We start from the raw sequence: 25926 nt of genomic DNA, 5'->3' as shown, positions 1-25926 counted from the left end.
GTAAACATCGCCGATTGCATTGGATGACTGACTAAGGTCAATGACTAAGCAAAACAGTCTCACCAGTATGTCCAGTACTCCGTACATACCTCGTGCAGCATACGGAATAGTGGTAAAGCCAGACAAGCATTTATGCTTAGTCATCCGTGTCGCAGCACGCGCCAAGAACCGCTGTGGTCATCTCGTCAAATCTTTGAACACGAGATGTCTGCCAGTATCAGGCTCTGGCTCCGGGATTCTCATCAAGATGGCGTCAAATGGCGGCACAGTGAGAGGTGAGTTGTTTCTCATCACCCATATCGCCTGACCGTGCGGTTTCTGCTTCCGCTCGGCCTGGCCTCTTCCATTCCATGTTCGCCGAGCGAGCAAAAGGCTAACACCATGCCCCACTGTTCCTCGGGTCGACAGCCTCATCGGTGGCATCGAGCTCAGGAGCCAGTTTCGTTGATGCCTCCGGATACAAATTCAGCGAAAATGATCAAAGGCCTACGAAGATCAAATTTAAAAAGGCTGTTGCTAAAGCTGTGAAAGGTGTGGTTTTCCCCCTCCTGAAATGCCCATGATTACCCAGGATCATGACGCATTTCCAGTGCCTGTTTCAACTAGGAGAACTGACCATTGGGCGGGTTTAACCTTATAGGAACTAGGGATCCCGAACCTTCCAACGCAGAGTCCGGGGGTTCCTCCCCTATTCTCCCTGTCATGGATGAGAAGACAATGGCGTCGTTTCCGACGGGTAAGCCGCGAGAAACGCAGCTGGAGACAGTCATATGCAAGCATTGCAAAAGACCAGTTTTGAAGCAGACTGCTGCCGAACACATCCGCGGTTGTTTGCGAGCAAAGCAGGAAAAGGCACGGAAGAAGAAGGAGGCAAGGGATGCGAACCGGGCCAAAGAGAAGGCCGATAAAGAAGGAAACGAAGACGACGGCGAGGGTGCCATGAAGGGACAAAAGAGCGCCAAGAAAAGCGCTGGAGAGGATGGCCCGAAGAAAGGAAAGAAGCGAAAGGTTGACGATGACGATAAGGAGCCTAAGAAGAAAAAGAAGAAAGATGAGCCAAAGCCAAAGGTGCCTAAGCCAAAAGGCCCGGTTGACGTAGAGAAACAATGCGGCGTCGTATTGCCGAATGGAGGCCAATGTGCACGATCATTAACTTGCAAAAGCCATTCTATGGGTGCAAAGAGAGCTGTCCCAGGCCGCTCTCTACCATACGATATGTTACTACAAGCGTACCAGAAAAAAAATCAAGCACGGCAGCAAAGTAAGTTGCAATTCATTGTCTTTGTCGGGCTCGAAATAATACGTGATGTTTACTCTATAATAGAGGCTGCCATCGATGCGAATGCTCCGGTCCACGATGACCTGGATGGAAATGGACCCATCGATTCGGATGAAGAGAAGGATGCCGTGATGGCTGGGCTTGCACGATCACGGCCTCAGCCGTTGGTGACACATCCGCTCATTCCGACAAGGAAGAAGTATCATCTTGTCCGGATGAAGGAGATGCTTTCCCAGGTGCTGGGAAGTGGCAGTCTCTTCTCCCCAGTCGAGAGTAGCTTTCAGGGTAGAGGTTTCTTTCAGCCCGAGCTAACATCTCTTACTTCTCCTACCTTTGGCAATGCTGTGGATGGGCCTGCGCAGCCGTCAGACTCTTCAAAGAAACCTTCACTTCCCCAGCAACCTTCTCAGAACCGAATGAGCCAACCAACTGTGGCCTCGAAAAAGGTTATGGCTACCGGTACATCGTGAGCGGCGTTTGAATTGTAGTCTTCATGCATCAATTTTGTTTTTCTTCCATTCTCGCGTGGGAGTTGGCAACATTTGGGAGGTTTCTTTGGTGGATAAGGCGTTTGGACGGGGTAGGGTGAATGTTCCTGTACGATATAACGAGATACCCTTTAATTTAATCTGATGACTGTAAATTGCGATATCTTACAAGTTAAAATTCATCGTGTGCAGCATGACAGTGCTTCATTTGCTTGAGGATTGATAAAAGCGAGCGGCGCCATGTGCTTAAGAATTGCGGCCTGAGGCACTAAAATACACAATCCAGGACCACGTTTATCACTCTCTCCTTGACTTGGAATCGAAAGCCACCCTAATTCCACAGCAACGAGTTCTCGATCAAAGTTAATAGCTTGCGGATTCCTTTATTCCATTTCACTTCGACCACTCTCTGGCTTCGCTACACGCTTCGTAACCCATTGTGTCGAACCTTTTCTGGCCGGAACCGGAGACCTGAGCGGTCGCTATTCTCCTGCACTCGACCCTCGCGAATCTAATAAAAAGCACGGCGAGTTTGCATCTGTGCAATCAACTCGAGAGAAATTTTGCGGGGTCCCGCGAAAAGCCACCATGGCCAACACGGTCCCCGACCTCGACTCGGTGGGCATAAAGGCAGAACCCGAGCTTGCAGACCAATTCCGTCGTGAAGTCGCACACCTCCTCGGCCGTTCCTCTCTTAATTTCCCCGGCGCACAACCCGTCAGTTTCTCGTCGCGGCACCTCCTAGAGCTACAAAAACAAGACTACTATGTCTGCGAGAAGACGGACGGCATACGGTGTCTTATGTACTTTGCGCGAGGAGACCCGGATTCAGACACGCCCGAAATACACTACTTGATCGATCGGAAGAACGACTATCGTTACGTTCCGGGCTTACACTTTCCTATGCCGGACGATGAGTCGTTTCAGAGCTTTCATGTGGATACAATTGTGGATGGGGAGTTGGTGAATGATATATACGAGGACGGGACGGAGCAGCTGAAGTTCTACGTCTTTGATTGTTTGGTGCTGGATGGCACGAGTTTGATGCATCGCACGCTGGATAAGAGACTGGCATATTTTAAGGAGAAGGTATTGAAGCCGTACAATGCAATGTATAAGAAGTTTCCGGAGGAAAGGCAGCACCGGGCGTTTGCCGTTGAGGACAAGTCGACACAGTTCAGCTATGGCATTGAGATGATGTTCCGGGACATTATACCAAAAGTCAAGAAGATTCACGGAAACGATGGGCTGATATTTACGTGTCGAGGCACTCCATATAAGATTGGAACGGACGAGCATATTTTAAAGTGGAAGCCTCCGGAGGAAAACAGCATTGATTTTCGCATGCGACTAGAATTTCCGATGGTAGAACCGGACTCTGAAGATGAATCCGCAGGGGTAACGGAAGCATATCCGGATTACGATGCTATCCCGATATGTCATCTCTTCGTCTTCTACAGACAAAACGATTACCGTCATTTCGGCCTCATGCACCTTGAAGAGTCCGAATGGGACGAACTCAAAGCTCTACAGAAACCTCTTGACGATACGATTGTCGAGTGCTACCGTGACGAGCATGGTCGCTGGCGTTTCCTCCGATTCCGCGAAGATAAAGCTGATGCGAATCATATCTCTACTGTGGAGAAGGTCCTTGAGAGTATCGAGGACCGGGTGACGGAGGAAGATTTGATTCGAGCGGCGCCGGCAATCAAAACTGCGTGGAAAAAGCGACAGGCCGATGAAGAGGCGGCCAGGAGGAAACCAAACGGCGTTCCTCATCCAAGTGTCAATGGAGTGAAGAGGAAGTATGAGGAATAAATTATCATGCCTTTGTTTTTGCATGACCTTTTCTCTGTATCGCCTAGGCTCCACACAAGAAAATCATAATATTAACCAGTGGTTAGGTCTCATTGGCATCACTTCCCAGAACTCGCTAGAGTCCTTGCCTTCTCATGTCCCACTTTTTCTCTAACCTTTTCTATGCCTTTTGACCTTCACCGTGTACATTATTACTGAACTTGCCTTGGTATATGTGCGCTATTGAGCATTCTATTTCGGCTTCCTCTGGTGTTGTTTTTTGTTCATATATCAGGACACTTTTAGCTTTACTAGCTCTGCATGGAGGGTAGTTTCAGTGGGTAGTTGTCCTAAGAGGCCCTTTTCCCCTTTTTGCCTCTGGTACTTGATGGAGAGGGAATAGTTTTACCCCTGATGAATATTTTGTACTGCTGTTCTATTTTAACTAGCGGTTATAGGGGGGTGGTTTCCACATACTTCTTCAGAGACGGGAGCGGAGTGTCTAACCAACTCCCAAAATATACACGTGTAGCCACATTCATCATCGTCGCAAACCATATTCATCTGTATTCCTGGAATAATGTGTGAATCCAACATTCCATCCAATCATACAATAGCCCCGGCGAGGATATCCAACATTTAAAACAGAAGATTGTCAGGGAGAACGAGCCCAACCTAGTACTCCCAGTCATCGTCCACTCCCTTGCCCTTGTCCTCTTTTGTCACACTCTCTTGCTTTCGATACATCTCCGCTACCATCCTAGTCGTGCTCGCCTGGTCTGGCTTTTTATCATCTCTTGCTTTGATATACCTTGGAAACCGTAGCGAGACCCCCTTTCCATCCGCACCCGCCATCCCCATCACTTCGTCACTCGCACACCTATATCGGGGACTGATGGTTAAATCCGCCGCCTTGACCTCCCATACTAGGCGAGGTTCGAACCAGACATCTGGCTGGTCCTTGGGGACGGAAGAATGCGAGTAAAACGGTTTTGGTTGGGATATGGCGAGGGGACTGAGAGATTTGTGAAGTTCGTCCAATAGGGCATCAGAGAAGCCCGTACCGATATTGCATATTGTCTCGTAATTTTCAGTGCTAGGGTTGTACGCAGCGAGGAGAAAGGCTCCGTAGACCGAAGTACGTTTACCCTTGCCGAAGTAGGCGCCGATGACAACAAGGTCGAGCGAGTCACCAATACCAGCAAGATAGTCCTTTTTGACCTACCATACGGTTAGTCGACAAATATTCCTTGCTACCTTATGAAGACGAATTTACCTTGAGCCAATTGCGACTCCGCTTACTAGGTTCATAGCCACTTTCTTCGGTATCTAGCATCTTTACCATCAAACCTTCGCAAGAAGACTTCACACTCTCGTCTAAGAGAGTTTGGATCTCTTCCACGTTACTCGTGTTTCCATATTGTGCGAAAGCAAACTCCCCTTCGGTTGGGACAAATGTTTCATGTAAAAGAGCACGCCGTTCCCGGAATGTCATTTTCACAGTAGGCTAAAAGAAGCATACATTAACACTCATATTAGCACACATTACGGGGTAGTAAGGAATCGCTTACTGCTCCATTCAAGAACAGGATATCGAACGCGAATATGCAAACGCGGACTTTTATGTCTTCGGCTTTCACGTCCTTTCTCTTGCGTGTCATGAGTTGCTGGAATGGCAAGACCTTCTTGTTCTCGAGATCCCATGCGACAGTCTCGCAGTCCAGGACAAAGCTCTTGGTTCCTGGCCGGACCCACGATTCCAGCTTATCAAGAACATCTGGATACTTCTTAGATAGATCCTCGGAGTTACGGGAAAATATAGCACAAAGGCCTTTGCCATCCTTTTGTAAGGTTCCAGCTGTGGCAGTATAATCCTTGATTGCATCTTGTGACACGTAGTGAATCTGAGCTCTTTCACCGTCGTATTTGTATTCGCAGGTAAAGTCTTTTCCTTCAAAGCGGTCGAGGACTTCAGAAATGGATTTTGTGGGTTTTGCTAACATGGGCTTTAATGGAACCCCCGGCTGCAGTTTGCAATTCTCCTGAAGGTTAAATATTCCATGCTCTAGCATGGCGGGGATAATCACTTCGTAAGATGGTAATTCGCTGAAAACAATCCATGTCAGAGAATATAAACGGCTTTCGGAAGCAATGCTGCTTACCTATATACTTGCTTAAGAATAGCTTCTCCTTTTGCTAGCTGCTCAGCGCTGGGTGTCTTGTTGCCCTTTGACAAAGTTTCATGCGCTACCATGGCATGAGCTAGAGCCACGAGGACGGTTTTATCAGCAAGACCTAGCCGCAGCTTGCCCTCTAAAAATCGGACAATATACTTGGCCTCACTCGGACCGCCTTTATTTTTTGTGATGTCAATCCCTTTTGAGCCCTTTCCAGCTGTAGCGGAATCAGCTGAAGAAAGGAGCTTTTTAATACCTCCGACTTTCTTCTCCTGGGATCCGTGTCCTTGCATCTTAGCAATTGCCAAGAGACTCTCATGGACTCCTCGCACGGTTAATGGTTTTGGTTTGAACATAGTGGGCTGATTTGATCGACTCTTAGCCGCGACAAGGCCCAGATCCCCGATCTCATGCTGGTCAGCTTTGATGACGGCAAGACTACGCCCGGTGGATTCGCCGATGGCTTTCATGATCAAGGACTCGCCGATTCCGAGCTCGATACCGGCGTAATCCGCAGCTAGCTTATTGATCATAAGCTGGACTGTTGGAAGTAAATCCTCAGGAGTCAATCGTAAGACTTGACGAAGGAATAGAGAGCAATGGGCTAGAATAGCCAATCTTTTGGTGGTCATTTCAACGAGGGAAAATGTAGTGCACAAGGCGGCATAGGGAACAGGGTCACCAGCTTTCCAATCTGGATATGGATCATTTGCGCTGCTTTTCAAGGTTGCCTGAACCTTCTGTCTTTGTTTTGATGCTGTGTTTTTCTTCTTTTCCTCTTTTTCAGGTTTGATATCCAGCTCCTCTGAGCTACTTTCTGACAATAGATCGTCCTGGTCAGATTCTGAGGACTCTGCATTTCCGACTGCTGATTCATTTATCTCCAGTTGCTTGTTGGGTGTGCTGGTAGCGCCTTTATCATTGGTTTTACCCCTTGGCGAGGCCTTTCTGTTTTTTCTTCCAGCGGCAGGCTTCGATGTAGAGCTCTCTGTTTTCGGTTTCGTTGGCCCTCTTCGCCTTTTGGTGACAGGTTCGCTCTCATTTCCATCACTCTCTTCAACCACTGAATCCTTCTGTCGCTTAAGCTTTCTTGCGCTTGGCGACGCGCTTTCACTCCTCGCACTCTCGGATTTAATTTCTTCATCTGAATCTACTCTGGGAGCCCCAGGAGAAGCTGGCCTTGAACAAACGGTTCCGTTTTTCGTTGGCGTTACGGGGCCAGTCTTAGTAGGAATATCGCGACTTGAATCTTCCATATCAACATCATCGTCTTCATTATCTTGGAGATCTTTGGCCGGTTTTGTCTCAGATTTCGCGCTTCCAGCTTCAGATGAAAAAGAGAGTGTAGACTGGTTTTTTGTTTCGGGGAGCGAGGCTGCGTTTCCGCCAAAGAACTTCCTATAACACAAACATAGTATTACATTAGTATAGGTAATCAATAAAAATGGTTCCATAAGGTATAGATCCAATATCAAATGCGTCTCCACGGAAAATTGGACTTGACCATCAACTCCAAAAAAAAAAAATAAAATAAAATAAAATACCCTAAAGTAGTCTGCTTTCTCTCGCTCTTCTGCGCCATATTTGTTGTGATCAAGGTATATCCCCTGCGTTGGATAACAAAGTATGAGGATACTGAGCAAGAAAACCGGATCGACGTGGGTTGTCCGTAAATTAAGGGCGCTAAGGTTGTCTTGCTCCGCGTCAGACAAAAACGCGACAACCGCATTGGTTTGTGGGGAGATACTCTATGAAAAAGAGTCGAAAATAGAATTATGCGACGTTGTGCATTGTTCTGTGTTGCGCAGATTGGAGGATTTCTCAGGACCGACTCGAAAAATCAAGGATGGCGCGTTGAGATCAATAATCACAGACAGTAAACTGAGTCGCCGGCCGGTGTCGACACAAGGAATCTCCAGTTGTTCGCTCAGCTCAATTGCGATCAATCAATTTATACTGGCGTCCCAGGGATTCTGCAGGCCCTGAAGATTGCGACAGGCAGCCGGGGTTGAAGGCAGCAGCCACGGGCCGTCGTCGGAACCCGCGTCTCTGCGCCTCTTCGTCGCGTTCCGGCCAATTACGTCACGTGGCAGTACGAATTTTCGGAGTTCGGTGGAACTTTAACCCTTTAATGAACTCTAACATGGACTGAATATCAAGTCAAGAGCCCAAAAAGGTCGTCAATTGACGGCGATAGACAGCGGAGTGCTTTCGAGATCATTCTTGTTTCCTGGTTGCAATCACTTTGATTCAATCCTGACCATTATTCTTCTCTTTCTTTGATAAGCAGCTTGTTCATCTTTTCATGATCATCCGAAAATTCATTCCCTATGACGTTCGCTCCACTCACTTCACGTGTCGCATTGCCGCTTTGGTCAAGCCATACAGGGTCCCCCGAGTGACTAGATTCAAGCCGTATACATACATACAGCGCCGAGGAATAGTGCTGAGCGGGGAGCGGCATATTCTCAACTCATCTTCCAAACAGATCCGTCATCTTCTCGATCGGAGGAAGCATACTACGTGGGGATTTGTCATATACCGCTGCACCTACGAGGATGATGCGGCGTGGGAAACCATGCTATCAATTCTGAAGGAACGTACTCATGGCCACCTGAAGAGGGAAGATGCCCTTGATTTGGAAGATAAATTGGAATGGACCGTTATTGAGGACAAAGAGAAACTAGATGGCGCCAATGTTGGCACAGTGGGAGGCATGTTTTTGAACTGGGTTGAGAGTGAAGAGGCCAAACACGAGCAACTGATGCATGCAGGCGAACCTGAGATGCAGCCAAGAAGCATGCTGGGAATCACACCCAGATATCTGTGTTGCGTGCACGTGGGTGCAGAAAGTCTCAACAGCGTGGTTAACCTGGCCCCGCGTCCACCGGAGCCGGATCTTTGGCACACTGCGTATGTAAATATGATCCATGCTCCGTCGTGGATCCAAAGAACGGAGGTTTGCGACTATGAAGGAGGCAAGAACGACACTGAAGGCTGGACAAAAATATCTGCTGATTTATTGATCCCACACGCCTATGCATGTTTGCAATCACTGGATGGCTGGTATGCTGTATGGGCGAGGCCGCCTTTGGTCTCGACACTTCCATCTTATCATTCAAGAACGATTAGGACCATTCGCGACACTGTTGACGGAGTAGGCAGTATATCTTTTTAAACTGTACACCACAGGCCTTGTCCACTGTGCTTGCTACTCACTTGGATTTGAGGGGAATAGAATGTATAATTGGGGGGTTACTTCACCTAGGCTCCTCGACTAGAGTTCCGTGTTCCATGAGCATGTTGGGTGTCCATATTCCAAAAGTTTCCTGGATGAATATTCCAGGGACATATCCTTACTGGGTGATTGCTTTTTTTTCTTTTTTTTTTTGAACGAGTAAGGGTTGCTGAAAGGATTTGTCTTGCGAGATCTACTTGTATTTTGCATCTAATTGAATATGTCCTGCTGGAACAGTTGATTGTATTTTCTCTGATTTTTATTTTTATTTTTATTTTACTTTACTTTTTTATTTTCTTTAAAATTTTCCTTAATAATAAGAAAACATAAATAAAAAGAAAGTGATGGACTATCTGAAATTACTGCATATTCTCTCTTGAACCTGGCCCGTATTGAATGTTTCAGTAAAAGACAAGCTGTTTTCCTCGGTTGGATATGGAATCTAGAAAGACTTTGGCATATGCGGTCCACACAACTGGCGATATGGCAGTGTTCAACTAGAGCAAGGCGGCGAAGAGAGGAGCGACAACAGCATACACGTGTGCACGGGTATTGATAGCATTGCCAGCGAAGGGAGGTGCAATGGTTTGTCCGCCGGTGGGGTAAGTAGGCTCATTTTGGTCTGTCCCGGTCACGCCAGAGGCTGGTGGTTGGTATACTTTAATTGTAGAAGTAGGTTTTTCTGGTTCAGCGTTCGAAGAAGCTAAGACCGGGGACGTCTCGACGGGAAGAGTAAAGGTGGGCTCGCCAGATTCAACATTGGAAGTAGTAGGTGGAGCTGAGTTTGGTCCGCTGGGAATTGAACCTTTAATCACGGTAGGCAGAACAATGCTTGAAGTAGGGGTGTTGATGGGAATGATTGATGTAGGTGTTGCAATTGGTGCAGCAGATCCAGTTCCGGCAGAGGATGTGTTTTTTGGCGGTTCGATGCCAATTGTGGGTGGAATACAACCAACGGGAATTTCTTTGCCTGTTGGTGGTTGCGACGATTCGGTAGTGGCTCTGTTTGGAGCGGAATAGTTTTGGCGGGGAGCAAAGGTAACAGTTGGACCGATAACAGTAAACGAGCTGTCGGTGGGAAACGGACACTTTGGATAATTGGGATCAGTGCCACTTGGACAAGGATTATCGATGTCACTGGTGGAAATGGAACGAGGGAACTGATGGCCAGTAGACGACAGGAGTGAGATCCCGGGCGCAGGGGGCAACGGGGCACCTAAGGTAAGATTTCAGTTTCTATGTAACAGCCAAGAGTTGACAAAATATTGCCGACATACCAGCCTGCTCACAGTACTTTCTACCCACTTTGCGCATAAGATCGGTTTCGCCAGCACTGCATTTGGAGGTAGCGCAGCTTTCGATTTCGTTTTGGTACGCAGTGCTGCGACAGAGGCACTTGGCATCAGTAGGGCCACAGCCAAACTCTCCTGCTCTGCTTAAGGCAGACCAAATGCAGCTTCTCTAGAAGGGAAATTTGTCAGTATTTGGTACAGATTTGAGATTGCGATTTGGAGCATTGATAAAACAACACAAAACTTACAGGGCATGCTGGAAGATTGAGAATGGGCTCAATATCCTGTGCCAGCATAGTGGCAGTGAAGAATGTTGCCGAGACCACAGCAGAAAGCTTCATGTTTGAAGGAAGTGAATCTAAACCTAGTGATTGTTGATTGCTGAGTGGAGCAAGTGGGCTATTCAGAGAACCGAATGAGTGTGGTAGTCAGACTGACAGCACTATGTGAAGTGAAGAGCTGTTAAGAGGAGGTCGCGCACAAGGGAAAAACAATGAAGGGTAGAAGAGAAGAAGAAAAGGAGGCGAGAGAGAGAGGCAACGGGAATGGTTTTATATGGCGCCTCCCGCCGCGCAGCACGTGAACAGCAGTGGTTTCCTTTTCAGGAACTCCCAAACTTCACTTGATGAGCTTTTCGCTTGCTGCAATAGGAAAGGAGGGTGAGCCAGCAAGCAGCCTGATGCTTCCCAAAGTAGCGAGATGACGCTGTCCCTTGCTGATCTTCCCGCCAGAACTGGAAATCACAGCTGGATTTTTGACCAAAAGTGGGAAGAAGCCATACAGAGCAGGACAGAGCGGGGGAACTGCTCTTTCCAGATAGCATCCTTATATTCTCCTCTGGGAAGTTGGTGGGTGTGTAATCCCGAAAAGGACGCGCTTAACGTAGGGCATCTCGAGAGACAGTAAAATCCCTGTTATAGGCTGCGTGAAGGAATTGAGATACACACGGCTTGCTCAGACCTGGCACAGTTCCATTCCATTCGGAGGCGAGTCATAGAGATAGCGGGAATATTCCTAGTATGCCTACAAAAGAATACCGACAGAAGGTGGGGTTTACGCCTCGCTCATGGATACGAAATGTCCAAGGCAGTCGGCGGCCTATCGAGCATGGCTCATCTGGTAGATAAGACTGGGATCTTCATCTGGAGAGAGACACATCTTGGAGACAGGGCCCAAGGTGTTGATAAAGAAAGACATGACATAAGAACCATGTCTTCTAGGGCTCCTTTTCAAGAGCCGAAAGCACCCGTAGTTTGTCTCAGACTCGGAACCAAAGGAGGGCCGCACAAATAACTTGGGTATCACAGTGTTGGTCTCAAATGGATAAAGGGCAGCATCCGACTGATATTAACGATCTCACGCTGGCGGGAACTGGAAACAAGACAATAAGCTGAGCCAAGTTCCTGCTTGCTTCTCTTGAACAGCTCAGGAGTGAATTTCGCTATGTCACTGCTGGAGGAGACCAGTTGAAGTGATGTCGAGGTGGGCAACCAATCAGGCGCTCGGATTGACTGCTTTCGTCGACGTTCTCAGCCACTCATCCCGTGGTAGCTAACCAAAGGCGGTCTAGCGTCAGAATGCGGCTCAAGTGTGGCTTGATCGCTGAGAGCCACCCAAGCCAAGCATGCGTGACGATATCAGCCGGTGATGATATGTAATATTTAGCAGAAGAAGAAAACAGATAATGAACAAGCAATGAAATTGCTAGGTCCCTCAGCCTGGTTGTATGGAAGACCTCCTGAGGTTATATCTTGTCTATTGATTGGACCCCAAGATGGATAGTGCACGACACGAAGCTTTCCAAAAGGTTGTGTGCTCATGGAACATATCTCCTCTGGGTTTGCGAAAATTTACTAACTGCCTCTGAAGCTTCGTCCCCCCTGTGTTGAGCTCAGTTCTGTTTCTCTAAGGTTTAGGGCCAACCTTGCACGTCCCGGAGATGTTCTCAAGGCTTTAGAAGAGGTCCACAGAGTCTTAACACAAGCGGCCAACAAAGACTGGCTAGACGAAAAGCTTGCCGAATATGCATTTTTTCCACTCTCTCAAATCTTTAACCAGACTCAACGGCTCTCTGTTAGATGTGTTGAATTGGCTGTGAAGTCTCTGCAGCTTCTAATCGAGAAAGGATGGCGCCAAAAGCTGTCAGCTCCGATGGGAAAGCAGTTGATGATCCTAATGACTATCTTGGCTGGAGGGGTACCGGCCCAGAATCAAGCTCAATCATCAACTAGGCCCCAGTCCGAGGAATTGACTGTGGCGGCATATGACTGTATAGGGGCCCTCTGCGGCATGCTTCAGGGAGGAGCTGCCACGTCCACGATATTCAACGAGGTCGGCACGGCCACGATAGTCGATCAGACTATTTATGTCTTGCTCGAAGGAATTCTGGAAGGTCCCTCGGATGCCATGCAAATGTCTGCTGCAGATGCGCTGCAATTGCTTCAGTCTCGCATCACAGATCGAGTTGTCCTCGCCAGTCTCTTACCCAGAACAGTCTCGACACTGACCAAGGCTTTGCGACCCACGACCCAGACTCGTCGGTCCTTCAAGTTTCTTAGCTGCTGTTTGAGTATCTTAACTGCGATTTTGGATTCTGTTCTAAATGATGGGGCTATTTCATCTACCCAGACTTCAGGGAAGAAGCCAGCGAAGCAGAGTGAGTCCAACGGGATGGCTCTCGATGATTCATGGCTCAAAGCTACAGCTTCACAGGTCAAATTGGCACTGGCCAATATAATACCCCTCAGAACTCATGAGAAATTGCCTGTTCGTCGGTCTCTACTGGAGCTGTGCCTTATGGTTATTGAAAGATGTCCAACTTCTCTCTCAGATGCGCTTCCGATGATGGTCGAAACCGTTATAGCGCTCGCCGAACCCGAAGACGGAGGTGACGCGTATAATTCTCTAAAGCAGCTAGTACTTTCTTCCGAATCCGTTACAAACAACCTGAAATCAAGCTTGCATACGTGGATCATTGCACTACCCAGGGTCATGCAGTCAAACGATGACCTTGTTAAACAACGGGCTATCAGACATATCTCCGTCGCGTTCCAGGCGGCGACAGAAACCGACACAAATTCGGAAATCCTAGATCAAACGATGGCAACTACTTTATGCGAGAGTGTTGCTGCGGCTATTCAGTCATCTTCGAAAAGCCCGCAACAATTACCTTCTACTGCAAATCCGAGTCTTGAACTTGCCTTAGGAGCTGCCGCCAAGTCTCAATTATTTCCACCCGTTCTCGTTGACCATAGAAGCCAGAAAGGCACGCTTTCGGAGCTAAATTGTATGATAAAAAGACTCAGCCATATGGACACGTCGCTCTCCTTGACGAGATCAATGATGGATAGACTTTACAGTTCGTCTGACGTCTCAGCAGTGGCGCCATTCTGGCTCACATTGTCGCTCTTGAGAAATAGAGCAGCAAATACCGTGTCTTTGAGTGATATGCTAAACCTGGATGCTCCAACTTTATCGAGTTCGCAGGCAGGCCTAATTGAGGAGCTTTACTCCATCTCTTTACCGATTCTTGTCGAGCTTCCCACTGCCAACCCAGAAGAATGGCGCATTCCAGCGCTTGCATTAGAGGCTGTGGCTCTCCAGGCGCAGCAACTCGGCGAGTCTTTTCGACCTGAGCTAATTGATATATTATACCCGGTACTTCAATTAATGGGCTCAAGCAATTCTAGCCTACAAAATCATGCCATGACATGTCTTAACATAATGGCAGATGCATGCGAATACTCCGACACAAGCACGATGCTTGTCGACAATGTCGATTATCTGATCAACTCAGTTGGAATGAAGTTTAATACTTTCGACGTTTCACACCAGGCACCGCAAGTTTTACTTATGATGATCAGGCTTTGCGGTGCACGGTTGATACCTTACTTGGATGATTTGATTGGCTCAATATTCTCTATTCTTGACGCTTTCCACGGCTACCCGAAGCTGGTCGAGATTCTTTTTGAAGTGCTGGGGACAATTGTCGATGAAAGTGCCAAATCGCCGGATACTCTTCGTATTACGAGTAGCACACAAACGGAACTGAGAACACATGGGAAACACCCGCACAAAATCCGGACAGTTTCCGATGTGGCATCTGAAATTAAGAGACTCCGAGAAAGACGTGCTGAACACGACTCCCATGAAGCTCAGGAGCTCGAGGCTATTGAATCTCATCCCACGCGTCCCTGGAAAAGAAGCCGTTACAGCGAACATGCAGGTGAAGAAAACGAAGCTGTCGATGACCAGCCGCCTAAGCCGGAGCATGACAGTAAGACTCTTAGCAAACCTCATAACCTCCTCCTGAGTATTTTAAAATCCATCCCGCCACATCTTTCGTCGCCATCTCCGCACTTGCGACGTTCCCTTTTAAGTATTCTGTCTCGTGCTATGGGTGTCCTTGCGCCTGATGAGAATAGCTTTCTACCCCTGATAAACGATATCTGGCCCTCCGTCTGTGTCCGGATCAGTTTACCGCCTATCCTGGCCTCCGATACTTCTACATCTTTGGCAACTCCGAATCCACGGACCTCAGGCGGCACTAATGAAATGAACCTCCAAGAACAAACTTATGTCATTGTCGCCTCTTGCAAGACTGTCGCTGCGATGTGTGAAGGGGGGGGAGATTTTATGTCATCCCGAATAGAACACGAATTTCCAAAATGGAAACAAATATATCTCAGGTGTTGGGAGCGGGTTAAGCACGACGCCGAGCTGGCCTTTGAAAGATATCAGCAACGTCAGCGGCTCCTAAACCAGTCTCAGGCACCGGAGCTCGATGCCACGAAAACAATCTCCCAAATGGGGCATCTAAGCATAACGGAAACACATTCTTCCAACCAGTCAACATCCCTTTCAGCACCTAAACCTACAATCGGTTCAGAACAATCACGCCCTCCTCCACCACTCCCGCATTTCACCAGCAAATCTTTCACCCCGCACCACAACATCTGGAGCGCTCTATCCTCCCTCTTCACCACCATTCTCTCGCACACCCGTTTACCACTAGACATTGGCGATGAAATCTGCCAGTGCCTGGGTACATGGATCTCCTTCTTTTACCCTAACTACTACTTCACGCATTCCTGGCGGGACCTGAGTCGACCCTCTCCTGCGGACAAGACGCAAGTGACGGATAGCTCGTCGAGCGAAGTCGACATCGACGCGACTATTCGAGCGATGGATACCTGGAACGCAGACCTGGCTTGGTTCATATTTGTACGTGGGCGGGCTAAGAATGTGAACGGTGGCAAAGAAGCGGATTTTGATGTGGCGAGGAGGAAGATGGAGGCTAAATTGGTGAAGATACTCGACTCTTCACCTCGCGGGAGCAGAGAGGTTAGCCAGCTGCGATTCGCTGAGGTGGCGTTTTAAAGCATCAGTTAATGGGAATTTGTTTGATAATGATCCACCATTCTATGTGTTGGGGTATCAAAGAAAGCGACTCTTGATGCCTGGCACAAAGGAATTAAAAAGAACTTGGCCTTCATGTCAACAATCAGGCTTAAAGTCGGTTATGGAATGAAGTAGTTGATACAAGCAAATAAAAGAAAACTCGTAAGGAGACCAGTGGTTTTCATAGAAGCAGAGATACTTCAATTTAGTCCTATGTAAAGATATTCTGGAATCCAACAAAGCATATGTAACCACTAATGAGTGAACAATAACACGTTGGCATATTAATGCAAAAAGAACCAACAACTACCCCGAAGTAACAGGCATGATCAACAAAAAGAAGCGCAGAGCGGTCGGTCAAGCAGCGGTAGCAAGGTCGTGGGAAAGGAGACATCCGGTACATGCTACATCACGCTTACTCTTCGTCGCTTTCATCCTCGCTTTCAGCAGTCTCAAGCCATTCCAGGAACTTCTCTGCGGCCTTACGGACCTTCTTGCTGGTAGGCAGGTCGACGTATTTCTTGCTGGCTTTGGAACCCCAGTTCTTGAGAATGTCCTCGGATACAAGATCTTCCTGGTAGTAACCAAGGAGGATGGCTGGGACTTGTGGAATGAGCTCGGGGCGCTCTTTTCCAACGAAACGTTCAGTGCCACCAAGGAAAGCTTTCATGTGGCGCTCGGACGTGATCATCTAGGGTTTGAATTAGTAACAATGAGTGGGCATAAGGTTGGGTAGGTTAGAGGTATACCTTCTTGAGCATTCCAGCTCGAGACGGGATCTGCTTGACAATTTTTTCGTCAAAGACTGTCTGAGCCAGGACTGCGAGGGTTTTGTGCTTTGACTCAATGCCGAGTTCCTTGGCCTTCATGTAGATGTCGACATCGCTGACACCAGAAACTCCTTTCTCGGATTGTTCGGCCTCGCTGACAATCCAGCTGCCGAGCTGATCATAAGCACTGGCAGCGCCATTTTCGCCCTCGCCTTCATCCTCATCGTCAAAAACGAGCGAGCGCTTAAGATCGTCCGGAAGCTCTTTTGCACGTGCCTTGACAGCTTCCTCAGAGACATCAACAGCCCACTCATCGTCATCGATCTCGTTGTCTTGTTCAATTTCCTTGGCTTCAGCATTGATTCGACGGGTAAACTCGTCATCACTATGGGCTTCCGCCGCCACGTCACCATTTTCGTCCCCTTCAGAAGGGCTGTCTCCCGGACTGCCGTTCGTCTCTCCATTTTCTCCATTCTCTCCGTTTTCAGCTTTTTCCTTGTTCCTTTCGCGTCGGGTTTTCTTCGTTGACTTGTCTTTCTTTCCCTTTTTTGGCTGGTTCTTCAGAACGAATGAACTGAGTTTGAGGCGGCTATCGACCTCGGAGCGTTCACCACAGGCTTTGCAATCCAAGAGGATACGTGGATCCTTGATTACAACATTGGTTTCAGGGTTCTTGCATTTCTTGCACAGGACAAACTTGGAAATGAATCCGTCTAGGTAATCTTGAAGTTTGCCGGCATCGTGAGCGCCGTTAATGATCCAACGATCATCAGTTGGTTTTGGATTAGCCTGTGCACCAAGTTCGAAACCGAAGTACTTGATCAAATCTAGTGAGTGTTAGAATTGCTACAATAGTATTCCAATATCACATGTCGAAGGGGTGACCTACATGCAGGAGGACGGCCAAGCGCCTGGGCAACGGAATTGAGATTGACAACGACGGTCTTGATACCGTTTCCTTTGCCTTCGATTTTAGCCTGGAGGCGCTCCATTTTATAACGATAGAAGGGATCGGAAACATCCTGCACGACAATTACGTTGTCAGTAGAGGTATCGAGATCGAAAGGGGCAAGGACACAAGGGGCCTTACCCGACGGATATTGACGGTAGCCATGGTGAATGAGTGGGGGATAGATAAGTCTTAAAAAGCTATTGGCTGCGGACGCAAGGAGCAAGGAACGCGGAGAGAATGAAAGCTGCGGTTGCTACTACAAGACATGCGTAGTGAAGCTTGCAGATGGTCTGAGATGTGGGAGACGATATAATTTCCCTTTCTGATGAGAAGAGGGTTCACGGGCGACGTGGAAAGCAGATCTCAACCACAGGATCTGGAATGGTAACTACAAGGTTTTCGCACAGGGCGAAAAGGTTGCAGCTTGAGCGGCAGGTGGTGTTCAAAAGCGTTGACGTAGGGCGAATACATAGACAGTCGCTCGAATATGCTCGGCGGCTCTGGGAGTTGAAGGAAGCCAGACGGTTTCGCTGCGAGGGTTTGGTGGGCTGAAACTGAACCCGGGATGGCAAAAAGGTGATGGCTTCCGGACGGGAGACCAAAATCAATTAAATGCGGTCGCTTTGCGGAACAAATTCAATCGAAACAAGGGCCTTGTTCGATGGGGATTTCGATGGATTTGGGAACCAAGAGCGGTTTGATGGGAGGAGGGAAAAAGAGAAAATAGCGAATGTCGTCGAACTCGTCGTGTAAACTATTTTTAATACGGCGGGCGTGACCAGGGCTTAACGGTATCGAAACGAATGGAAGAAATTTTCAATCTTCGGAAGAAATTAAATCCGAAGTCAAAAAAATCTCACGTGGATGACACGTGGCTACTATGTCGGAGATACTTCGGAGATAATATCAGGTCTTACAGTATCTAATCAGGCCAAGCCGGCCCGAAAAGCCGAGACTCTACAGTGGGAGGGGCGACTTTGACGACGTTTGAGGGGTGTGTCGCTGAGATTCTGCTTGGATACACGATCCGTACTTGGTCTGACCCTGTGCAATTAGATAGACTCTCTGCGCTCATCTCTGCTAAGTTTCTCCTTTTCTTCTATATTCTTCTATACACACAGCTTCATCAGAGGTCTTAGTCCCTCGGAAACTGCGTGTTTCTCCTCAGGTTCGTGCGTCCAGTAATATTTCCCTAAACCTATTTATTGCCTTGCAGCAGGGAGAAGTTGGATCCTATATGTTCAATTTTATCTTTTCTGGCGGAATTGAATTGTACCTTTTCTGACTCTTCCTCAGAGTTGCATTAACAGTGGCTCTCGGCTTTGCTGCCGAAACGCTTTAAGTACACACTACAAAGGATAGCTTGTATAAAATAGTCTTCATTTGTCGTGTATATAATATATCTAAACACTTATCCGGGTATGTGCAATTGCTAGCCTGGTTTGATAGCTGTGGCACCTCTTCCCTGTATGCTCTATGGTCAAGGCGCGTTTGTTTCCCCATGAGCATGTGCACCTGGTTGGTTGATGTCGTGAGATTTGCTGACTCGTCAGCTCTATTTTCTATCTAGTGGTCTTTCAGAATTTTTCTTAGCTGGTGTTACTTGATCGGTGTTACTTTTACTTCTTTCCCCCCCTTTCCACCAAACTAGGCCACTTTCATATCTCTCTGACCTTCCTTACTGGAGCTCATTAACACCAGAAAAGATGCCCATCGATCTCTCCTTGTATCTTGTCACTGATTCTACCCCAAATATTTTGGGTGATAGGGATCTATGCACTGTTGTAGAGCAGGCAATCCAAGGCGGTAAGAAATGCAATGAACAAGGTTTTGCTTCTCAAGGGAGAGCACTCACGTTTCACCTTTGGAGATAGGTGTAACAATTGTGCAATATAGAGACAAACATGCTGATACAGGTGTGCTCATTGAGACTGCCTCGAGGCTACACACCATAACTAAAGCCCACGGTGTCCCTCTGGTAATCAATGATCGAGTTGATGTGGCGCTGGCTGTGGGTGCCGAGGGAGTCCATCTCGGGCAGGATGACATGGGTATGGCCCCCAACGCCTCACAACATTATACGATACTTATGCATTTCGCAGATATTGAAACAGCGCGTAAGCTGCTCCCAAAGAATTGCTTCATAGGTGCGACTGTATCCTCTGTTGAGGAGGCAAGAATTGCTGTCGAAAAAGGGGCCAACTATCTTGGCATTGGGACCGTATTTGCAACCCCGACGTGCGTCTCTTGATATTGGTGTCTTATGTCGCATCAACGCTGATCATTCTAGTAAAACCAACACCAAATCAATCATTGGGACTGCTGGTGTTAGGCAGATTTTAGACTTTCTTTCGACTCTTCCGCGGAAAGTCGGTACTGTTGCCATCGGTGGCATCAACCTCAGCAATACGCAGAGGGTCATTTATCAATCTGCAGCAGCCACGAAGGGCTTGGATGGCGTCGCCATTGTCAGTGCTATCGTGGCAGCTGAAGATCCTTACAAAGCCGCTGCTCTTCTTGCACGGGCTATCATCAAAAGCCCTTCCTTCGCAACTATCCCGCCAGACCCTCGCGAAGACGAATTTTCCTATCTACTAAACAACGCCATCAGCGTGGCGCGCAAAGTTGCAGTCCGCATGCCTTTGGTCCATAGCATGATCAACTATGTAGTCGCAAACTTTGCGGCTAACGTGTCATTGCAGATGTAAGATATGATAGCTTTTTCCACACGTCCCTAGCCTCTCCTCGAATACTAGGTGTTCTAACATCCTTAGTGGTGCTTCTCCAATTATGTCACCCTACGGGCCCGAGGCCACCGATCTGTCGAAAGCTGGCGGCTCCTTGCTAATCAATATGGGCACCCTCAATGCCGATAGTCTCAACAACTATACCCAGGCCGTGCAGGCGTACAACCAACGTGGCAGTCCCGTAGTCTTTGACCCAGTTGGAGGCGGTGCCACCGAGGTCCGACAAAACGCGATTAGGACGCTCATGGCGGGAGGATATTTCGATCTCATCAAGGGTAACGAAAGCGAGATCAAGGTGATATACGGGCAGTCTTCTTCCCGACAGATCGGCGTTGATAGTGGGCCAAGTACCCTTACTTTACAAGAGAAAGTCGCAATGGTCAGGGACCTTGCTACCAGAGAGAGTAAGTCGCGAATTCCCCTTACTCCGCTGTATAATCCCAGACTTGTTCTAGACCATGTATTGGTCGCTCTACGCTCGATCCTACGCCCCACACCTTCGTGGCTTACTCCTCCTTGAATGATCCCTGGTAAAGGGCCATGGGCCGGTCCCAGATGGTGCTAATGAATAATTCACAGGAAACATCGTTCTCATGACGGGGCCTGTTGACTTCCTAAGCGACGGCATACGCACAGTTGCAATTAAGAATGGGCACCGTTATCTCGGCCAAATCACCGGCGTAAGCGCCCACCCATATCCCCTTTCCCCTCAAAACTCTACGCAATCTAACATATTCTAGACGGGCTGTGTCATTGGTCTGGTTGCAGCGGCCTTCCTTGCCGTGGAGCGCACTGACAAGTTGCTCGCGGTTCTCGCTGGTGTCCTCATGTTCGAAATAGCGGCAGAAAATGCTGCTCTGAAAGAATACGTTCGCGGCCCTGGTACCTTTATGCCCGCATTTCTCGATGAATTGTATGCTCTCCGTGAAGATACGAAGGCTAGTCCAGAAAATAACTGGATTAAACAGCGCGCACAGATCACGGTGTTTACTGCTGAATCCGATGGCGCTGCGTCTTCAAGTTGAACGAAGCACAGTGGCATCAAGCCTTGCCATTTTTAGCCCTGTGGATTCATGTGGTCTGGCTGTAAGGCTAGAAGTTGATATGAATCAGAACACACTTAAAAAAAGAAAAGAAAAGAAAAGAAAAAAGAAAAAGAAAATAGAAATTTTAAAAATAGAAAATCTACCACATGGTCCCTAGACGAGCGTCAATGACTTGCCCAAAACGTCCAGAAAGGATAACGTAATTCACCCCCGAGCGGCTCACACCACCGAGCGGCTCACCAAAATACACATACAAATCTCAACTTTTTGCTCTTTTATATCTTAACAAGTGTATGTCTGATCATTATAAAATGAAGAAGATACTATAGAGATGTAATAAACTTTGTAAATTATAAGAATTATCTAAATATAATAATTATTTCTTAAGTTATAGTATTTTATTATCTTTTTACTAACATGTATCAAAGTATCTTCACAAATAATAGAGTTAAATCAATCAAATTGATAATACTGTTTACTAAGTGTCTATATACCCTACATCTAAATTCTAAAGTCTATATTCAACAAGGTTGTTGAGATATAAGAGAGCAAAAAGTTGAGATTTGTATGTGTATCTGGTGAGCCGCTTGGTGGTGTGAGCCGCTCGGGGGTGAATTACGTTATATGTTATCAGCTTATATAAAATACGTAATAATTCTGCCGCCTAGCATCCGAATAGCCGTCGAAGTCCACTGTAGCCGAAAATTCTTTAAATCTTTGCGCAAAAGGCCCCCAGGGCCTTTTTCGTGTCCTCACCAGTCTCTTTTACCAGCCCACTGACCTCCTTGAATCCTTGGACCTTCGCATCCGCCATAACCTCAAACAAAATACTCTCACTCGTCGTCACAATTGCCCCAGCATCTCTCAGTCGCGCCATCGCCACATTCCTCTCCTCAGCATTGCAGCTGCTCACAGCATCCCAGACCAAATACACCCTATGGCCTAGGGCCAATAGATCCAAGGCTGTCTGTGTGACGCAAACGTGCGACTCGATTCCAATCAGGATGACATCGAGAGGCTCCTGGTTACCTCCTGTGGCAGCGGTATTGGGCAGCAGAGCCTTGATCTCCGGAATCACCATCGAAAATAAGGTCTTGTCGAAATCGGCGCGGAGATTGGGGTTGGAAGGGTCGAGGTAGGGTGCGAATTCGGACACTGTGTTGCCTAGACGGGCGCGGTTCTGGGTGGTTACGTAGATGGGGATGCCAAGTGGTTTGCAGGCTCGGAGGATTTTGAGGGAGGTAGATACCCTGGAGTTGCGGTGAGCTGATTAGGTTTGGATTCCGTCTTGGTTGGATTTGGCTTGGTACGGCGGCAGGGTTGGACATGAAGGGGGAACAAATGGGCACCCACATCTTCGGGAATTCATAGATAATTGGCCTGAAACGTTCCTGGATATCGCAGACACTGTAATTTAACATTTTTCGTCAGATGGTCATCCAAGCGGGCGTACGGATCCCTCGGGATATATCGAATGGAGCAGTTGGCACTAGGTGGATAATACATACAACAGAGCCGGATTCTCTGCAAACCCAGGTTAGCACCAGTTTTCGAAACATCTTCATGGCAAAGGGATGTGTTTTTTCTTTGATTGACAGCACTAAATGAGAAAAAGGAAGCACTGACTGATCCGGGTATTCTTTGAAGTTGCCATTGCTTTATGTGCAATTGAATTCAATCGCCTAATCTGAACTTGGCTTCTGCTGGTGGTAGAGAACAACGAGGATGCTGGAGCCAAAGGTATTCTTCCAAGTAGCATATTACAGCCAAAATACTAACAAAGCAGGATTTAAGTGTTGTCTGGATAGGATGCAAACGCCGACGGCGAATTTGCGCTTTATATCCGGTGTGCAACCTCCGAGCCAAACAGCCTAGGCATGAAGAGACTTGGAGAAAGCGGGGAAACGGCACAGCGTGGTGTGGGGAAGCGGAAAGCGCTGTTTGCTCTGTTTGCAACGGTTGCCCACGCCATGATGATCAAACATGACACCCAGCTGGAAAACAGCAAGAAAAAAAAAAAAGAAAAGGAAACCTGTGGTTGGGAAAATCTTGCATATTTCTATTTCATTTAGTTATCAATTCATTAGGCCTTGTTGGTTCTTGTTCATCAGGCTTGACAGTATGAAAACTAGCTACAGCATAATGGTTCCATCACATGATACCGTGCACTCTCTGGCATCTTTCAGCGAGAGGTGAAGCATTCATACGCCAGCAAACAAACACGTCCTTCAGCCACAAAAAGCATCAAAATTCATGAGCAATCGCAGAATACTTCCAAATGAACAGCCATCTCAGGCGCATTCAAGTTCAACCAGGGCAGGGACAATGTGGCTCTGAGCTCAGAGCAAGGGCGGTCATTTAGACCTTTCTCTGCTCTGGTTGCTCTTGCGATGTTGTGATGATGACGATGCCACCAATTCATCAGTCAGTACCACCGGCAGCCGGCTTTCCCTGGCCGGAATTGAGCCAGCCAAACGCAGAGGCACCACCAACGGGATTCGAACTGCGAGCTCTATTCCACGGGTTTTCAGACCTTAAATCGCCATTCGCAGCCTTGCTACCGCCATCCAGAGAACCGCTGGACGATGGTTCTCCACCGGACGACGCAGTGCCACCAGAAACTTGGCGTGATGATGAAAGTGGTTTAGATGGTTTCAGCACCTTCATATTCCGTGTTCGGACATTCCGCTGATAGGTAGCCAAATAGGGACTTGGCTCGCTTTTGTTGACCGGCTGATCACGTCTCCAAGGTCCCCAGACGCCGGTGCCTTCAGCCTTTGAAGACTTTTCCGGAGCTTTCTCATCCGCGGTAGATTTCGTGTGCACTTCATCGGGACCATGGTCGTCCTGATTATCCGCAAAATGAGCAGAGCGCCTTGATTGGGAAATAATGGGGTCAGTCGATGTTCGAAGCGGCAGATTGAACTGGCTCGGCTTGCTTGTCATCCCTGTATCACCATTTTCGTATCCGAGGGCGTGGTTGCCACCTCCATTACCATTAGTTTCGCAAACAGGTGAAAGATGCGATTGCGGGACGGTTGATAAAGTTTTAAACACCTCCTGGCTTTCAGGACGGACGAGCGGCACAGAAATCCTATTTCGTTCATCGTCTACAATAAGCAGTTTGTCTCGGGAGAACAAGATGTCCGCATTATGGAGGCGCAAAACATCGCTGCCGATGAAGATTTGGATAGTCTTGTCATCGTCTGGGCGTGCCTCACGAACCATGAACTGGACCGTAATGGCCGGGAGGTGTGGAGCAGGGCTTCCAGCGCGGGAGGACGACTGGCAAATACTCGCCTCTGGGAAATATACAGGCAGCTTGATACACCGCGCACCATCTTTATCTGCGATGTCCCCTTCGAGCGCCAGTTTCTGGATCATACGCTGACTGATTGCAGAAGAGTGCGATCCACTACAAATCGCAGCATATAGCAAGGAGTCGTTCGAGAAGTGGGTCGTGAGCCAGCATCGGATAATGCAAGGAACGGGGCCCAATATGAAAAGTCCAGGAGGCGGGGTCATGGTTGTTCCTGTCGTGGACCCATCCGCTCGAGCATTATCATAGCCTAGGCTGAATGTGCGATGCGACTGTCCAGAGGAACTCTTATTGCCGTCTGACCGATGGGAAAGCGAGCGCTCGGTAAGTGGGTGACCTCCCAATCCACTTGCGGTTCTCATGGGAGCAAGTTCGGAAGCGGATCGGTTGGCGTGGTTATAATACCCGTGCATGGAGCTTTCGTCGAACCGCACACTATTCGCTCTTGAAGCACCTCGCCTCGTGTCCTCCTCGTTTTCTAGGATCAGATTGTTGGCCGGGTTATGCTGATGCCCTTGGTCGAATCCTTTGAACGGCTCGGATGGTGAGTTATATGTGGATTCTGCCAGAGAAGCATCCGCAGTTAGAAAGGTTTTTATGTTGACCGTGGCTAGGGCCAACTTACCTTGAACCGGGGGATTGCTAACAGTAGAAGGAAAAGGAGAAAATGGGCCCCAAAGACTTTTCATGCGGGCATCATCGTCCCTGCGGCGCTCTAATTTTGCGATCCGTTCTCCGTGCTCTAGCTGGGTGGCGTAGAGATCCTTGATTTCCTCGTGGACGCGCCAGATATCTTCTCTCGACGCGAAAGGATACTGCGCATCCATAACCAGCTTGTTGGCACACCAAGAAGGACTTTCGAGGACAAGAGGCTTATCTATGAGAAAGATTGCACTGCCTCAAGCATCCGGGATGCTCCCCCTCAAACGCGACAGCTGCGAAAAGACCAGAAGAGCTAGTAGCTGTATCCGTAGACTTGGTAATAACCAGGTACTAGACGTCTTTTCCACTCCTTGCCAGTCTCACAGCTTCGCACCGAGTTTCGCGAGATGGCCTGAAGGCCCCCGCCCACCCAGGCTGAATCTGGATTTATAAACAACCCCTTGCTCCCCACCTCGCAAGATCAGATGTACCATGTAAATTCAGGCTTGTAACGTCGGGGAAGGGGGCTAATTTAGATCGAAATAAAGATAAATCCTCTTCTAGCCAGAGACAGGATGATAGCGACCGAGTGACTTTGTTAGTCGTGTTCTGGTTTGCCGAGATGGATGGAGTGATGGAAAAAAGGCTGAGGTAGACTGTAGATATAGGACCGAAAGAGGAGGGGTGAAACTTGTCTCAGTATGGAGGTAGCCTGGGAGCAGAATAAGCCTTATTTTAAGAGCAGGCTGAGCTGTCAGGAAGGATGATGCTGTTCTTTT

General features: G+C 48.1%; 10 protein-coding genes across 10 annotated transcripts; 5 read left to right on the top strand and 5 right to left on the bottom strand.

The window, feature by feature from the left end:
• Positions 1–228: 228 nt before the first annotated feature.
• Positions 229–1929, top strand: D8B26_002330 (uncharacterized protein). The gene is made up of 4 exons (XM_003066241.2): positions 229–275; positions 409–531; positions 641–1261; positions 1325–1929. Exons 1-4 carry the CDS (start codon positions 248–250, stop codon positions 1747–1749), a joined length of 1197 nt encoding a protein of 398 aa, XP_003066287.2. The 5' UTR covers positions 229–247; the 3' UTR covers positions 1750–1929.
• A 205-nt stretch (positions 1930–2134) lies between these two features.
• Positions 2135–7428, bottom strand: D8B26_002328 (uncharacterized protein). The gene is made up of 5 exons (XM_003066239.2): positions 7286–7428; positions 5727–7139; positions 5136–5670; positions 4841–5071; positions 2135–4785 (listed from the first exon to the last, which is right to left on the bottom strand). The coding sequence occupies exons 1-5, from the start codon at positions 7321–7323 to the stop codon at positions 4240–4242; spliced, it is 2763 nt and encodes a 920-aa protein (XP_003066285.2). The 5' UTR covers positions 7324–7428; the 3' UTR covers positions 2135–4239.
• CEG1 (Dcp1p-Dcp2p decapping enzyme complex alpha subunit) lies at positions 2356–3649 on the top strand (the record flags this gene model as incomplete). Its single annotated transcript, XM_003066240.2, has 1 exon — positions 2356–3649. One exon carries the CDS (start codon positions 2356–2358, stop codon positions 3583–3585), a length of 1230 nt encoding a protein of 409 aa, XP_003066286.2. The 3' UTR covers positions 3586–3649.
• Positions 7429–8046: 618 nt separating the features above from the next.
• D8B26_002327 (uncharacterized protein) lies at positions 8047–8919 on the top strand (the record flags this gene model as incomplete). The annotated part of the gene is made up of 1 exon (XM_003066238.1): positions 8047–8919. One exon carries the CDS (start codon positions 8047–8049, stop codon positions 8917–8919), a length of 873 nt encoding a protein of 290 aa, XP_003066284.1.
• Positions 8920–9476: 557 nt separating this feature from the next.
• Positions 9477–10612, bottom strand: D8B26_002326 (uncharacterized protein; the record flags this gene model as incomplete). Its single annotated transcript, XM_003066237.1, has 3 exons — positions 9477–10195; positions 10257–10440; positions 10520–10612. 3 exons carry the CDS (start codon positions 10610–10612, stop codon positions 9477–9479), a joined length of 996 nt encoding a protein of 331 aa, XP_003066283.1.
• A 1433-nt stretch (positions 10613–12045) lies between these two features.
• On the top strand, positions 12046–15713 carry D8B26_002325 (uncharacterized protein; the record flags this gene model as incomplete). Its single annotated transcript, XM_003066236.2, has 2 exons — positions 12046–12078; positions 12141–15713. The coding sequence occupies 2 exons, from the start codon at positions 12046–12048 to the stop codon at positions 15648–15650; spliced, it is 3543 nt and encodes a 1180-aa protein (XP_003066282.2). The 3' UTR covers positions 15651–15713.
• Positions 15714–15849: 136 nt separating this feature from the next.
• On the bottom strand, positions 15850–18108 carry D8B26_002324 (uncharacterized protein). Its single transcript, XM_003066235.2, has 4 exons — positions 17532–18108; positions 17331–17463; positions 16421–17268; positions 15850–16362 (listed from the first exon to the last, which is right to left on the bottom strand). Exons 1-4 carry the CDS (start codon positions 17553–17555, stop codon positions 16087–16089), a joined length of 1281 nt encoding a protein of 426 aa, XP_003066281.1. The 5' UTR covers positions 17556–18108; the 3' UTR covers positions 15850–16086.
• A 700-nt stretch (positions 18109–18808) lies between these two features.
• D8B26_002323 (uncharacterized protein) lies at positions 18809–21418 on the top strand. The gene is made up of 7 exons (XM_003066234.2): positions 18809–19199; positions 19268–19444; positions 19496–19631; positions 19684–20097; positions 20168–20544; positions 20720–20820; positions 20881–21418. Exons 1-7 carry the CDS (start codon positions 19100–19102, stop codon positions 21163–21165), a joined length of 1590 nt encoding a protein of 529 aa, XP_003066280.2. The 5' UTR covers positions 18809–19099; the 3' UTR covers positions 21166–21418.
• Positions 21419–21754: 336 nt separating this feature from the next.
• Positions 21755–22593, bottom strand: D8B26_002322 (uncharacterized protein). Its single transcript, XM_066123794.1, has one exon. It carries the CDS (start codon positions 22265–22267, stop codon positions 21896–21898), a length of 372 nt encoding a protein of 123 aa, XP_065979869.1. The 5' UTR covers positions 22268–22593; the 3' UTR covers positions 21755–21895.
• Positions 22594–23273: 680 nt separating this feature from the next.
• D8B26_002321 (uncharacterized protein) lies at positions 23274–25332 on the bottom strand (the record flags this gene model as incomplete). Its single annotated transcript, XM_003066232.2, has 2 exons — positions 23274–25067; positions 25131–25332. 2 exons carry the CDS (start codon positions 25330–25332, stop codon positions 23608–23610), a joined length of 1662 nt encoding a protein of 553 aa, XP_003066278.1. The 3' UTR covers positions 23274–23607.
• Positions 25333–25926: the final 594 nt, after the last annotated feature.

Source organism: Coccidioides posadasii, chromosome 1 (assembly GCF_018416015.2).
Source record: "Coccidioides posadasii str. Silveira chromosome 1, complete sequence".
Lineage (NCBI taxonomy): Eukaryota > Fungi > Ascomycota > Eurotiomycetes > Onygenales > Onygenaceae > Coccidioides > Coccidioides posadasii.
Note: the sequence above shows the minus strand (reverse complement) of the source record. Positions and strands in the feature narration are given on the sequence as shown.

Bases quoted from the DNA above. Each gene is read 5' to 3' on its own strand.
- D8B26_002323 (XM_003066234.2), top strand. From the start codon at position 19,100: ATGCCCATCGATCTCTCCTTGTATCTTGTCACTGATTCTACCCCAAAT. The intron at 19,445-19,495 runs GTATGGCCCCCA...TGCATTTCGCAG, and splicing joins TCTCGGGCAGGATGACATGG to ATATTGAAACAGCGCGTAAG. The intron at 19,632-19,683 runs GTGCGTCTCTTG...TGATCATTCTAG, and splicing joins ACCGTATTTGCAACCCCGAC to TAAAACCAACACCAAATCAA.
- D8B26_002330 (XM_003066241.2), top strand. From the start codon at position 248: ATGGCGTCAAATGGCGGCACAGTGAGAG. The intron at 276-408 runs GTGAGTTGTTTC...TCGGGTCGACAG, and splicing joins AAATGGCGGCACAGTGAGAG to CCTCATCGGTGGCATCGAGC. The intron at 1,262-1,324 runs GTAAGTTGCAAT...ACTCTATAATAG, and splicing joins AAATCAAGCACGGCAGCAAA to AGGCTGCCATCGATGCGAAT.
- D8B26_002324 (XM_003066235.2), bottom strand. From the start codon at position 17,555: ATGGCTACCGTCAATATCCGTCGG. The intron at 17,269-17,330 runs GTAGGTCACCCC...AACACTCACTAG, and splicing joins GCTTGGCCGTCCTCCTGCAT to ATTTGATCAAGTACTTCGGT. The intron at 16,363-16,420 runs GTATACCTCTAA...TTCAAACCCTAG, and splicing joins GAGCTGGAATGCTCAAGAAG to ATGATCACGTCCGAGCGCCA.
- D8B26_002322 (XM_066123794.1), bottom strand. From the start codon at position 22,267: ATGGTGATTCCGGAGATCAAGGCTCTGCTGCCCAATACCGCTGCCACA.
- D8B26_002328 (XM_003066239.2), bottom strand. From the start codon at position 7,323: ATGGCGCAGAAGAGCGAGAGAAAGCAGACTACTTTAGG. The intron at 7,140-7,285 runs GTATTTTATTTT...TTTGTGTTATAG, and splicing joins AGAAAGCAGACTACTTTAGG to GAAGTTCTTTGGCGGAAACG. The intron at 5,072-5,135 runs GTAAGCGATTCC...TGCTTCTTTTAG, and splicing joins TCCTGTTCTTGAATGGAGCA to CCTACTGTGAAAATGACATT.